General features: G+C 41.0%; 1 protein-coding gene across 1 annotated transcript in view; it reads left to right on the forward strand.

Moving 5' to 3' along the window:
* The first annotated feature begins 265 nt into the window (after window positions 1-265).
* The window catches only part of MEP1B (meprin A subunit beta), a 33,466-nt gene continuing 19,592 nt past the window's right edge, over window positions 266-14,139 (forward strand). Inside the window, exons 1-10 of the mRNA XM_066578859.1 lie at window positions 266-436; window positions 811-943; window positions 1,837-2,003; window positions 4,583-4,720; window positions 7,730-7,748; window positions 7,834-7,884; window positions 7,988-8,028; window positions 10,178-10,256; window positions 10,459-10,576; window positions 12,388-12,566. Of these exons, the coding sequence (XP_066434956.1) occupies window positions 266-436; window positions 811-943; window positions 1,837-2,003; window positions 4,583-4,720; window positions 7,730-7,748; window positions 7,834-7,884; window positions 7,988-8,028; window positions 10,178-10,256; window positions 10,459-10,576; window positions 12,388-12,566 (1,096 nt within the window). The remainder of the gene's footprint in view (window positions 437-810; window positions 944-1,836; window positions 2,004-4,582; window positions 4,721-7,729; window positions 7,749-7,833; window positions 7,885-7,987; window positions 8,029-10,177; window positions 10,257-10,458; window positions 10,577-12,387; window positions 12,567-14,139) is intronic.

A 14,139-nucleotide genomic window follows, 5' to 3' on the forward strand; every position in this document is an offset into this window, starting at 1 on the left:
GAATGATTTTTTTTTCTGAATGCGTAGATTGTGGGTTGGGGAAATTTATGGTTCACCAGCAGTGCAGTGAAAAGCAGGGGTATTGATTCTCATTAGGAAATGCTTACATTTTGAAGTACAAAACCAGTGGCATGATTTAGAGGGGAGGATTATGTTTTTACACATCAAAATAGAAACGGAAAAGTACAGCATTTAAAATATATTTGGTCCTAACAAAAACAACAAACAGTTCTTGACGGACCTATCTGACAAACTATTAACTGATATGGAAACTCGTAAAGTGGTGAGAAGAGACTTTAATGCGGTTATCAGGGAAGGAGAAGACCGACACAGTCAGGCGACTCTGGGCATCAACGTTAGATATCATGACTTCAATCTGCAAAATTTTGTCCATAAGTTAGGACTCAGGAATGCGTGCTGGGAGCTCAACCCAGAGGTACGGGAATTCACGCATTTTTCTCAAGTGCATAGTTTGTGGTCTAGAATAGACTACATACTTATGTCACCCCACTTGATGCCTAGACTGACTAAAATTTCTATAGGAGACATGGTGATTTCAGACCATGCTCCAGTGGTGCTGTCCCTGTGTGAAGAGCTCCCAAGAGGCGTGGACTATATTTGACGGTTCCCATCAGACGAGACATTTTGCGCACTATTGAAAGGGTGGTGGCTAGACTACTTGTCAGACAATGAAGCACACTCTAATAGCCCTCAACTGATCTGAGACACGGCCAAAACAGTCATCCGCGGCAAGATAATTGATTCAGTAGATTCAGTGAACAATTACGTGATGCATACACCCGGTTCCAGGAGAAACCAATTGACCTGAATAAACAGGAATGGTCAACAGCAAAGGAGTCCTATGAGTCCTCGCTACACCAAAGGGAGCTGCTATTGTATTCGCGAAAAGAAGCAAAACTATTTAAATATGAGAACAAGGCAGGCAAAATTATGGCTAATCTGGCAGGGGGGCCTTTTCAGAGGTCCAACATCACAAGCTTGAAAGACTCTTCAGGAAAATCACGCCGAAAAAATGAACAATATAATGTTTGAATTTTATTCAAAACTTTATTCTCAATCACATTCGAGTTCAGCCATAAGGGAAGATATATTTTCAGACATATCCTGGCCTGCATTAACCGAGGAACAATGTATAGTACTAAATTCCCTAATAACTCAATTGGAAATTAAAGAGTGTATCAAAAATTTGGGAAATAATAAAGCTCCAAGGCCAGACGGATATACAGGCAAATTCTACAAAATATTAAAAGACCAGACCGCCCCATCACTTGAGACTTTATTTGACGGATATATGCGAGACAGCCCTATCCCCTGACATGAAAATAGCACATATTAAGCTACTACCCAAATCTGGAAAAGACTCGGCTGACGCTAAATCATATAGACCAATTTCCCTAATCAACACCGATTTACAACTGATGGCCAAGATTATGGCAGATCATCTAGCCCCACATTATTTCCCCAATTCAAACAGGCTTTACAAAAGGATGCTCGGCCATTATAAACATACGGAAGATTTTGATAGTCCTCAACGATACTAAGCTACACCTGACGGCTCATCTTTCTCCAGCCCTCCTCACGATAGATTCAGAGAAGGCATTTGACAATGTCTTGTGGTCATGGCTGAAGGAAGTAATGGACAGAATGGGCTTTAGAGGCCCCTTTTGCTCCTATATATGGAATCTCTACTCTACCCCCCAGGCGCAAATTAATATACCAGGTTTTCTATCCCTGAGATTTCCTTTACAGAAAGGTACTAGACAAGGTTGTTCCTGTCACCACTTTTATTCAATTTCACAATTGAACCGTTAACAGGAAAACTAGAAGGAAACAACGGGATCGAGGGAATAAAGGTTTGGGGTAGGACAGTAGAAATCATGCTATTTGCAGATGACATCTTAATAGCGTTTTCCCGACCAAAATCAGATCTACTGTGTGTTTTTGCCCTATTGGAAGCCTTCGGAAAACTATCGGGCTTTAAGGTAAACACCACTAAATGTGAATTATTGAACCTTTTCTCCTGGGGCCAAATTACTGACACAGGTCTTAAAAGTTGCCCTGTTAGTATAGCAAAAATCATATCAAGTTCCTGGGTATACATATAGGCAAGAGGCCAGAATCGCTTTACTGAATTATCCCCCAACAATACTCAAAATAACAAAGGAGTTAGATAATTGGAGCAACCTTCCGCTCTCCTTTATGGGCAGGTGTCACTTAGTAAAAATGATTAGCTTCCCAAGGATTCTCTACCCATTACAGACAATATCACTCTTATTCCAAAGGCGTGATCTGGGGAAACTGCATACGGCGTTTGTGGGCTTTGTGTGGTCACAAAAGCGACCACGCATAGCTTTAAAATAATTGATGCTCCCCAAGAGCAAAGGAGGACTCGATTTTCCACACATTCGGTTTGGCTAGTCTCTTGAGACGCTCTCTGGACTGGTTACGGGGCTCCAATGACTATTCAAATACCGACCCCCATGGAGTCTAAATGCTCTACTACATACAAGCTACACTAAGCTGCCATGTGAATGTAAACACTCTATCATGGCAAAAGACACCATAGCAGCCTGGAAAATAGCCCGTAAGGAGTATGGACTGCCGTTTAGAAACTCCAAACACATGGACTTATGGCAGCACCCAGAATTTAAGGGGGGAAGGAAAATCAAATGTTTGAATTATGGCAGCATAATGGGATTATGAAAGTTCAACACCTTCTTCACCTAGAAAAACCTAGATACAAGACTTTTGGAGAAATGTGCGAAGAATACAATATACCTGCATCCCATTTTCTACCATTCGCACAAGTGCATAATTTTCTACGGGAAAGATTAGTAGATACATCAAAGGAAGCAATAATTAATCTAATAGATATCTTGGTTAAAAATTATTCATATAAGCACTCAATCTCAGATTTGTATACTAGGTTCAGGGAAGGGTGGAGGATGGAAAACAACTTTAACCTGTTCAAAAATGGGCGTGAGATCTTCAAGACCCAGAGTTACCTGAGGGAATAATTAAAAGTTGGACTTCTGTGAGGCAGGCGATATCAAATGAACAATAGCGAGAAACATACTTTAAAATTATCCATGGAGCAATATATGGGTTCGACATGCCTCAGAATCCCAATGGTCTGGCTAGGCTACAAGCTTCTCCTAGGTGTTCCCGACCAAATTCCGACTTGTTACTTGGCATGTGGCACTGCCCGAAGATCCAGAAATACTGGGTTGGGGCCCCAAAGTTAATACAAGACACGGGTTAGGGAGGGAAGCTCCTATAACTGACACCACAAGTATTCATATTCCACCAACTTCCTGATCAGACAAGAAAATCCAAAATGACACACTATTTTATTGATCAGCAAGAGGTGCCTCATGAACAACTGGCTGTGGCTATACCCCCGGGAATAAATGACATTATACAACAATTAAAACATCTCCTAAAGATGGAGAGAGTAGAAATAGAGAAATGTGTAGAGTCCCAAGCCCCAAAATTTTTCAAAAAGTGGAGGGACTTTTAGAAAAATGTCTTGGCCCTAATGAAATCAAGGAGTGTATGAACCAATTCACGAACACAGTGTGGTAGTACAGTCAAGACGACGTGAGCCAACTGGGAATTTTAAATATTACATGACAAGACATGGGAGGGAGGTGGGAGCTGGGGGGCTAACGCTGTGGGTTAGTTCGAATGTTACAGTTATGCGTTTGGTTGATATGTCTATAACATGGTATTAAGACCTTTGGAGAACAGGAGAGGGGGGGATAAAGGGAATAAAAAATGAAAGGTATATGCATAAGCTAAGCATTGCTTGGTGTACAGAAATCATCAAGATGGAAAGTATATGTTGATATCTAAAGGTGAGACACTATTGTAATAAAAATGTGTACTATGTGATCAAAACTTTGTGTAATGATTACGGCATGCTCATGTATGTTTTTCCTTGAAAATGTTAATAAAAAAGAGCTTCAAAAGATTCAGTGAGGTATATCCCCAGATGAGGAAGACTTTTTGTGACCCAATGAAAATGAAAATTAAGTTTCAACAGCTTAAGCATGGAAAGGGGTAAGTTTAGGTTTAGAGCCTGCGATTTGGTGTCATTCACTCTGAGACCCGAAATTGCTCCAAATTTATCCAGAGTTTGCTATATATTAGGAAGAGAGGTGAGGGGGGAGGAGAGAAACAACAGCACTTCATCTGTATATGGGGTGCATTTGTGTTCATGTGGATGTCCCTAACACTCTCATTGGCTCAAAGTATAGAGGCCAATGGTTCGATTGCTAATGCAAATAGAAGAGGCGATAATGGGCATCCCTGCCTCGTCTCTCTTCCAATAGCTACTGTGTCAGACTCAAGGCCCCAAATCCGGACAGAGGTGGAGGGAAATGAGCCAAATGGTTATTTTGAAGTACATCCTGTGCTTCTTGTAAAGTTATCAATCTTTAAATGGGGTTTATTAATATAGCTTTCATAACTGAGATTACAGGTACTACAAGTATATTGCATCACGAAGTCCAAGGGTTTTCCACATTGGATAAACTGTAACTGACAAGTCATATACTAGGACAAAGTACAAAATATTAAGAAAAAAGTTATACAAAAGGAAAAGTTTAATCAGAACAGTAGTTCTTGTAAGAGCTCTACAATGTACCTGGTTTCTATCCCTCTGGTTCTGCTCCTATTTCAGTCTGTCATTGGACAGGTGAGTCCATTAAGTATTACGCCTTTGCACTTGCCTTGCCTAGTAATGGTTAGGAAACATTAAGCAACAGCCAACTTGCAGAGAGGTCGCAGGCAAGGACCAGTCACATGTAATTTATACCGATGTCTATGATGGAAAAGTCCTGTGTGATTTAGGACTTGCTCCCAAAATCCAGCTGAAGTAGATTTTCTGTGACTGTCATGCCACAGTAGGTAGCAAGTTACAATGTGACATCATTGACCATCATTATTTACGAAGTCTTTATGTGATCTTTTTGTTGTACAACATGCCACCATGTAGCCCTAGCATTAGACTTGCTTCACACGGGTTTAAGCATATTTGTGCGCGCATCAGCGTACTTTACCATACGCCTTGTGCCCGCAAAGCATGTTCATTTGTGCATGGCATACGAAGATGCACTGATAAAAATGGCTAATGAGTTCCAAATGTGTTCTTTTTCCAGTGGACTCACACACTGTTTTACGCATCTCCTTGCGTATTGCGCACACATTTGTGCACCCCCATTGGCTTATATGGGGGCCTTTAGTGCGCAAATACGTAGAAAAATAGAGCATGCTCTATTTTTCTTTGTGCAACTGTAATGCGCACGCGAAACATGGAAATGAGAGCGAACCCATTAAAATTAAATGGTTCTATTCTCTGTGTATTGCTGGCCTTTTTGCGGCTTCAATCGCATTTTCACACGGTTTTGCGCATGCATCGTGCATGCACAAAAAAAACAAACAATATGCATTTGCACACCTAAGGAACCACAGCAATCTATAGGGGTGCTCAAATGCACATCCCATCCCGCAATTAACTGCGCAATTTTGCGGGGAAATCGATAACACTGGGGACTAATTAGACTGCACAGCCTATTAAATCACAGCGCAAGTGTGTCCCACGCTGATGTGAATGGTTATTGGCAGCGCAAAAATTACAATAAAATGCACTAAAATGTGAGTGATAGCGCAACCTTCAATATGCAAAAAATCAAGTTATCGCGAGCGTTTTTGGGCATATGCCCGTGTGAAGCCGTCATAACTGCTGAATTTTTAGGTAACATTGCAGTTAGTTGTAGTTCCTGACCATATTTTAAACAGACCTCAGTTTTACTTCTTGGGGACCTTTCATGGGGGACGGAATATGCTGTCCCTGAATACTGAACAAAAATCTGATTTTGGTGTGGAATTGCCAAATTGACATGTTACTCACGTCAGCTGCAGTAAAGGATTCTGCTGCCGGCAATTGATTTCAGGGAAGGGCTTTAAATATAAGCCCTTCCCTGAAAATCAAGTGAAAGTGGTTTAAAAAAAATACATACTCACCTTGCTTCAGCTGCCGGGGCACAGCGCGTCTTCTCTTGCTGTCCCCTGCACTGTGGTGCTGATCCATTCGCAGCCGGGGATTTAAAATCTCCGCCTGCTGAAAGAGCTGAATGTGATTGGCTGAGATGCTCAGCCAATCACAGGCAGCTCTCCCTGAATGAATGTCAAGCACTTACCTGAAAAAGAATGCAGGGGTGGCGGCAGACCATTGTTTTCAATGGAGCCGCCGGCAGCAGCCGCGGTTCCATTGAAAACAATGCGTGCATTCCCTATGGTGCACGCATATCCTATCTTTGCAGGCACACGCCTGTAAAGCACAGACATGTGCACACACCATAGGGAATGCATTGTTGCAAATAGAAGTGTGTTTTTGTGCGTGCGTATGCACGCACAAAAACACGCTCGTGTGAAGCCACTCTTAGTGATTGAATATCCATTCTATACATCTGAATGAGCTGTTCGTGTAGCATTTATATGGATTTTATAAGTCCCCTTTAGAAGAATGGGACAGTCATCGAAATTTCTGTAGCAGAACTACCACATGGAAGTTTAGCTTTATAGGATGAATGCAAAAAGATTTCTATTCTATCTAGTTACTTACAGATCATACAAATATAATATTCATGCTAAATATTAAATATATATCTATCTACATAATTAATGAATCTACTTCAATTTGGGTTCTGTCACATTAAAAATTATTTGAACAGCTGGGCATGGCATGAAATAACAAAAGAGGCGACACCCACTTCCCTTCAGCCCCTGGGGGCTCTGGCGGCCCTACCTGTATGTACAACCGGAGGAAGTCAGGTGACTACTACAGCCAATCAGAGGCTTCAGCGTCACCACCTATTCACCTGGCGTCATTGCTCAAATCCTGGGTGCCAAGATGCCAGAAATTTGGCACCATGATGGGTGCCGTGATGCCAGGCTGATTGACTGCAGCGGTCAGCTGCTTATTTCATGTCATGCCCAACTGTTAAAAAAAATAATAGTAAGACAACTCCTTTAAGCTCTCAAAGGGGTTGTACCAACTTTGAAAGTTAACCCCTATCCACAGGGAATAACTTTCTGATTGGTGAGGGTCCAACCACTAGAAACCCTAATGATCCCAAGATCAGGAGCCCTGAAGATCCATGCATGAACAGAAGGTGGTCTGGCATGTGCACCCCTGTTCCGTTCATGTCAATGGGACCGCTGGAGATAGCCAAGCACCTGTGCTCATGTATCTCCAGCAGTACCCTTAAAAAGAATGGAGCAATGGTGCAAATGCATGATCACAGTTCTATTCCTGCAGGGACCTTCATAATCACCATTCTTGGGATCTCTAGTGGTCCCAGCATTCGAACCCTAAGAGATAACTTTCAATATCTGCACAACCCCTTCAGTGTAACTATTAGCACAGAGTCAAGAAACCGCAAATGAATAGGAGTTACTCTGTATTTACTATAATTCTGAAGTAGATGAATGACACTTCTTGAAACAGCAGTAGTATTAATGATCAAGAAAAGAGCTAGTGAAAACGAAACCAATGAAGTCCATTCAAATCAGTGGTTTTGTTTTGTTCCGTTATGCGGCCCTAATTATCACGGCTGCATAATGGGAGAAAAGCATGTTCATGTGTTTATGCTTGCGATTTCCTGAATTGCACTTAAGTGACTCAATGTGTCTTACTTTTCAGCCCCTTCAAGAACACAGAGGTAAGTGCACACTGCTCCACGTATGTCAGACTTCAAGCAAATAACATGCACAACCAACAAATAATCTATATTCCTCTCCTTGCAGATGTCGATGTGGATGAGGGAAAAGACAAGGACATATTTGACATCAACCAAGGTTTAAAGAGATCACAAATACAGTCCATTGTAAACTGTTTGTTTTTAATACATTCTGGTATTTTTTTCAGTGATGCATTTATTCTTATTTCTTGTTCCTTAAGAATTAGGCCTGAATCTTTTTGAAGGGGACATCAAACTTCAGGTGCGTTCTTATGTAAACCTTTGTGATTGCAGAATGTTTCTGTTGCAGGATGTGTCCCACCCAGAAAGTAGATGCAACAATCTGTACTACTGATATTTCATGATGAGGTTGTCTTATAAAGACATCCTCTTTCTATGTACCCTATTTGGACATCATATTTGGGAGTCTCTGAATCTATAAGCTAGAGCTGAGAGCCATAAACAAGCAACTCTCTCCTTCTGGTAGGTTTATTCCTTCTATGTATTAGGCTGGTCTCATACCTGCATTGGAACGTCCAGCCCAGGGGCGTAACTATAGAGGATGCAGGGGATGCGGTCGCACCCGCGCCCAGGAGCCTTAGGGGGCCCATAAGGCCTCTCCATATAGGGAGTCCAGTACTATGAATAAAGCATTATAGGTGGGGGCCCTATTACAGGTTTTGCAGTGGGGCCCAGGAGCTTCAAGTTACTCCTCTGGTCCAGCCGGAGGTTCCGTCTCAGATCCGACTGAAAATACCAGAAGAAAAAGCGCTGTATGCGGTGCTTTTTCTTCCGTCCAAAAGCTGGGTTGTGAGACGGAAAGCGGGCAGACACCATTATAGTCAATATAGTCCGAACGAAGCGGGAAGCCGAAATCCCCGACACAGATGTGAAACCACCCTTACACTGCCGGCAATTCTTTCAAATGGCTGGCATGTTATACTAGGTTTCCCTGCAAGGGAAATGTACGGCTGGCTGCAGCTTCCCTCTGACAATCACATCTGATCATCAGAGGTTTCTGAAGCTGAACCCAATAAAAGCATGCTGATTGCCAGGCAATGGATTCAATTTGAAATTCCCAGAACAATTGGGATGCAGAGAGTTACAGGATTTAACTGATGTCAGCTTAAGATATAATGAGAAATAAGTTTATATAAATACATTCCTCCAAGAGTTAAGACGATGACTAAGACATTTTATTTCTTCAATGGCCAAGCCGAGCATGCATGTGTATGGCGGTGGCAGCAAGATAGTTTTTGGACGAACGCGTTTTCATCCGGTTGCTATCTAATGTGTATGGCCACACTTACCCTTTCAATAAATAACTTGTTCACAGATAGTAATCTTAAAACAATATACAAGGATGTAAATTGCCCAATAATTCAGTTTATCGTCAACCTGTAATCATTGTGTAGCCATGTTACATTATTCATCTGAAAACCACAATGAAACAAGGCTGCAAAACTTCAAGACTTCAAGTATCAACTACAACCATTCGAATAAATCAGCATTGATTTCTAGATATCATGCAGAACATCACTAAATTACCCTGCTTAAAAAAACTGGGAAAAAAACACCATACATGTAAATGTAACAAATGTGACTGTAATATGTGGACTTAAATTTGGACCCGATTAGTTGCTCTGATTAGCTTTAGAGGGAACATCAAGTCATCAAGTTTTTACATTGCAATCTCCGATAAACCTTTATCAGTGCTGCTAATGAGATTTTCTTAGCACTAATTTAGTTTTGTAATATATGCCCCGGTATCTTTACAATCTGCTTTGAAAGTTTTCCTACACTGCATTAAAATGAGTTGAAGAGTCAGATTTGTTCCTCAGGTACAACCCCGTTGTTGATTGGCATACATACTGCTTTGCTGTAATCCCATGTAGGCGCCATAGCAAACCCTGCCCATGCTCCTCGGATCTCCCTTATTTGCCAAGACATCAGCGGTGTATTGCGCATGCGCCTTGAGGATCATTACTCCCACAGACATCTGACCTCAGACACAGTGGGAGTAATGATCCTCAAGGCATAAGTGCAGTACATAGTGGAAGTTACAGCTAGTTAAGGACATGTGGGGTGCGCTGGCACAGGCAGGGTTTGCTACGGCACCTGCGTGGGGTTACAGCGAAGAAGAGAAATCAGTATGTATGAGGCACTGAGGGAAAAATCTGAGTCTTTTCTACAGAATCTGACTCTTTTCAGCTCATTAGACTACAAAACTTCAAAAGCAGATTGTAAAGGTACCGGGCACATATTACAAAACCAAATAATGCTAAAGAAATATCATTAGCAGCCCTCTTAAAGGTTCAAACACAATAAAGTAGACAGATCCGAGTACTAATGGTAGTTCTCATTGTATAGACAACATATGCTCCATAATTCTGTTTATTTTTTTTGTGCAGCCAAATGAAAGGAACTCCATTATCGGTGACCAATACCGGTGGCCAATACCAGTTCCATACTACTTAGAGGATAGTTTGGGTAGGTTTTCAAATACTTTGGGGGAATTTCTTAAGCTATTTACACTAGTTTTCTAAAGTATAAACGTCACACATTTTCTTGCAGATATTTGCCCCAAAATATGTAACTTTTTACCTTTTCACTACACTTTTGAAAAGCGGAGATAAAAGAAGTGATGCGTAGTGGGAGGAGCTACAATTTATATGATTAATATCTTTTTCAGAAATAAATGCTAAAGCACTTGTCCTGGAAGCCTTTGAGCGTTACCGATTGAAATCTTGTATTGACTTCAAACCTTGGGAGGGAGAACCAAATTATATCTCTGTGTTCAAGGAAAGTGGGTATGGAAATATTTTATACTAGCCACTCATGAAAAATTAGGGTTTTGGTTATAATGTTACCTTACAATCAGCATATTCTTTATCACATGAATTGGTTTCCAGTTGTGACAATGCAGGGACACTCAATGCTCTGCAGAAAATCATTTCTAGAATGAGTGTAACATCTGAGCTCAACTGCTACTTTAACTCCTCTCTACCGATAATGTGGTTCCATTGAGTTAGATTCTGTAGCTAAATCCTCTTCTACCTTCATTTTATATATTCTATAATACTGTCAAATTTTTTTAGGGACTTTGTGAACACTTTTTAGTATTTTCACTCTCAAAATCCCCATAGATTTTGAGGATAATCCTTGACAGAAAACAGCAGCTGAAACTAATTTCTGCCACAGATTAGGAAAAGGATCCGCACCCAGATTATCTTCATTGAAGTTCAATGGAGCTAAACCACAGCTTTTCCCCAATGATTGATGTTTCCCGGAGCATGTGAATGAGATGTAACATATGCTATTCACATACATTGAAGTCGGAATGATTATGGCACTGATTCTGCACAAAACTAGGCAGAATCCATAATGTGTGAACGTACAGAAGCTGAAGAAACCAAGGAGGGGTAACTATAGGTTGCTGTCACAGTAAGGGTTTAAACAGATAGGCGCATGCACTAATACACCCATCGCTACAGAACATATTAACGCATGAACTGAGGTTTTTTATGACTATTCTAACTCCGCACTTTTGTGCAGAAGTCTGGAAAAAAAAAGCAGGAAGATAGGTGTCGTATCTTTCTCGCACATAGAAAAACTACGTGCTAGAAAGAGAGGGCAAGTCTTATCTTTTATTGCGCCTTGTATTAATGCGCGAGAATCCCGCTAGTGAAAACGAAACCATCATAATCAATGGTTTCGTTTCGCCCCATTTTGTGGCTATGATTTTCACGACCGCAAAACAGGACAAAATCACGCCCATCTGTTTAAGCCCTAATACAATTGGTTGGGTGGGGGAAAAGTTAGCCCCACGAATCTAACATTTTTCACATCATGTGAGCAGTTGGAATCCCCCTTTAAATACACAACAAGGGGTGCAAAGGCAGAATATTTAAAGGCACAATAAATCTCATGCTTGCTGTTTAAATCCATCTTCACCTTAGGGCCTTTTTACACAGGCCAATAAATCGTTCAGATTCCCGCATCTCAACCCTTGTCGTTCAGTGTAAATGCACACCCTGACTGAACAACGAAAGAGAATTAATTCGCTTCTCGTTTGACATTCAGTTTCTGCATCTATAAAACTGAACGACGGATCGGCCCATGTAAACAGGCAGTCATTCACTTATGAACAACTGCCTGTTTATTGTGAATGGAGGCGAGCGGGCCAGAATGACATTTTTATAATGGATGGACTACTTAGCAGTGCTGCTCAATGCACTGAGCAGTGGCTTCCAGTGCTGACACCAGGGGAACGACTGGGCAGGCAAGTATAAGACTTCCATCCCCAGACTTAGCGAGTCACCTACTTTCGGCACATAAGCTTTGCTCACATGGATAAAAGTAGGTGACAGAGTTTCTTTAATGACGTATACTAAAAAAAGCATGTTAGTATTTTGGCTATATCAATAATGCTTTAGTTTCCATAAAACGTTGAAAGGGTCTTATTTCTTTTATAGTAACCTATTATATTGGTAAATTGTAATGAACTATTTTTTTCAGGAAATGCCCCTCTTAATTCACTGTTTTTGAACACAGAAATATTTTTACTTGTTCATATACAATTCAAAATATCGTTCTAAACCTTTAGTTTGTTATCTCGTAGATGTTGGTCCTACATCGGAAACTTACGACGTGGAAAGCAACAACTTTCTCTTGGCAACAACTGTGACAGACTAGGTACAATCCAGCATGAGTTTCTCCATGCTCTGGGGTTCTGGCACGAGCAGTCACGTAGTGACAGGGATGATTACGTCACTATTATGTGGGACAGGATTCTGCCTGGTAAGAACACATCTTGTTCACTCCACCACTAATGGAGGGACATTTATTAATGCTTTACACCAGTTTTCTGATGTATAAAAGTTGCAAAATTTAGCACAAGGGTTACTTGACCAAAACTTTAGCGACTTTTCAGCCTTTTGCGCCAGCATTTTTTTTTAAAGTGTCTGGGGCTTGTTAGAAGGGGGCGTGGCCACCATGGGGCGACAAATTTGTGTATAATTTACACCAGAAACTGTCAAGACCAGGCATACACTTCTGTCAAGGTGCACGGAGAAGCAGAGGATGCGCTGAACGTATGAAGAAGCGTGCGCCTATTCATGTGTTCAGTGCTCCAGAGGAAACCTTATTAAGCCTGGCACAGGAAATGCTAAGCTTAGTTAATTTCCCACATGGTTCCTTACTAAAAGGCAGCTTTCAGACAAGCATATTTTTACTCTCTATTTCTTCCATGTTTTGTGGACCGTAATACAGAGCTTATGTAAATCTATATATCTATTTACATCAGCATATTTTTTGTGCCCGTTTCTTCCTCCGTATTACGATTATTTTCTATTGGGAAAATACAGATCAGTATTTGCCCCGTAGAAAATAAAAACAATGATAGTATATATGGAAGCAAATACTGATGAAACACTGATGACATGCAGTTGTAATGCTATCTGCAATGTGTCTGTAATGTGGATCCAAATTACGGATGTGTTACAATATGCTCATCGGAAACTAACCTAAAACAGTATATCGTAAGTAATATACCAATCCCAACAACAACCCTCTAAATGGAGCTGTCAACAAGTACTGCTTATGACTTACCCCCCTCCCCACTGCAAACCTTCCAGGGTCATACTTACAGATGTCCGGAAAGAAGAGATGTAGGTTGCTCTATACAAGGTCCTCCTTACAGAAGTGAATTTGGCAGCATAATAGAGGCCCACAAAAACAGCCTAACCAGTCTTTCAGTACAAGGACACTACATATAGAAGCCCACATCTGTGCTTATTAGACCAAGTACAGTTTAGTTTAAAAGGGTATTCCTTTCAGGGCAAGTCATGGCACCGATTATAGATATGCCATCACTTTCTGATCGCGAAGTCCGACTGTAAAGACCATCATTGATCATGTGAATGAAGGGGCCACGAGCATGCTCTATTTATCAGCATAACACGCAGAGTGAGTCCTATACTTTTGTATGAGCAGCGTATACAATGCTGTGTATGCAATACGTTGCGTATGGGCGGTGATTCATATGCAAAACCCACTATGAAACAAAAAGGGGAATTAAAAAAAAAAAAGACAAGAGTCACACTGCGCATGAATGTAAGCGTGAGATATGCGGGCATGCGCAATACACTCGCTGCCGTACGCAGTCTCTGGAGGCATCACAAACATTTATAATGGGATTGTGATGCAAAACAGTGTGTAATGGTGGCATGACCTTCTATAGCCAATGTTAAGTTGTAGGAAAACCCCCTTTAAGGATCATGTTTTGCAGGTGATATATTCATCATTTTGTAATTGGCTTAATAAAGATTGTAACTTTTCTTTGAGTATTATGTTGTGATTTGGTGTTCCAATC

This window comes from Eleutherodactylus coqui, chromosome 9 (genome assembly GCF_035609145.1).
Source record: "Eleutherodactylus coqui strain aEleCoq1 chromosome 9, aEleCoq1.hap1, whole genome shotgun sequence".
Classification (NCBI taxonomy): domain Eukaryota; kingdom Metazoa; phylum Chordata; class Amphibia; order Anura; family Eleutherodactylidae; genus Eleutherodactylus; species Eleutherodactylus coqui.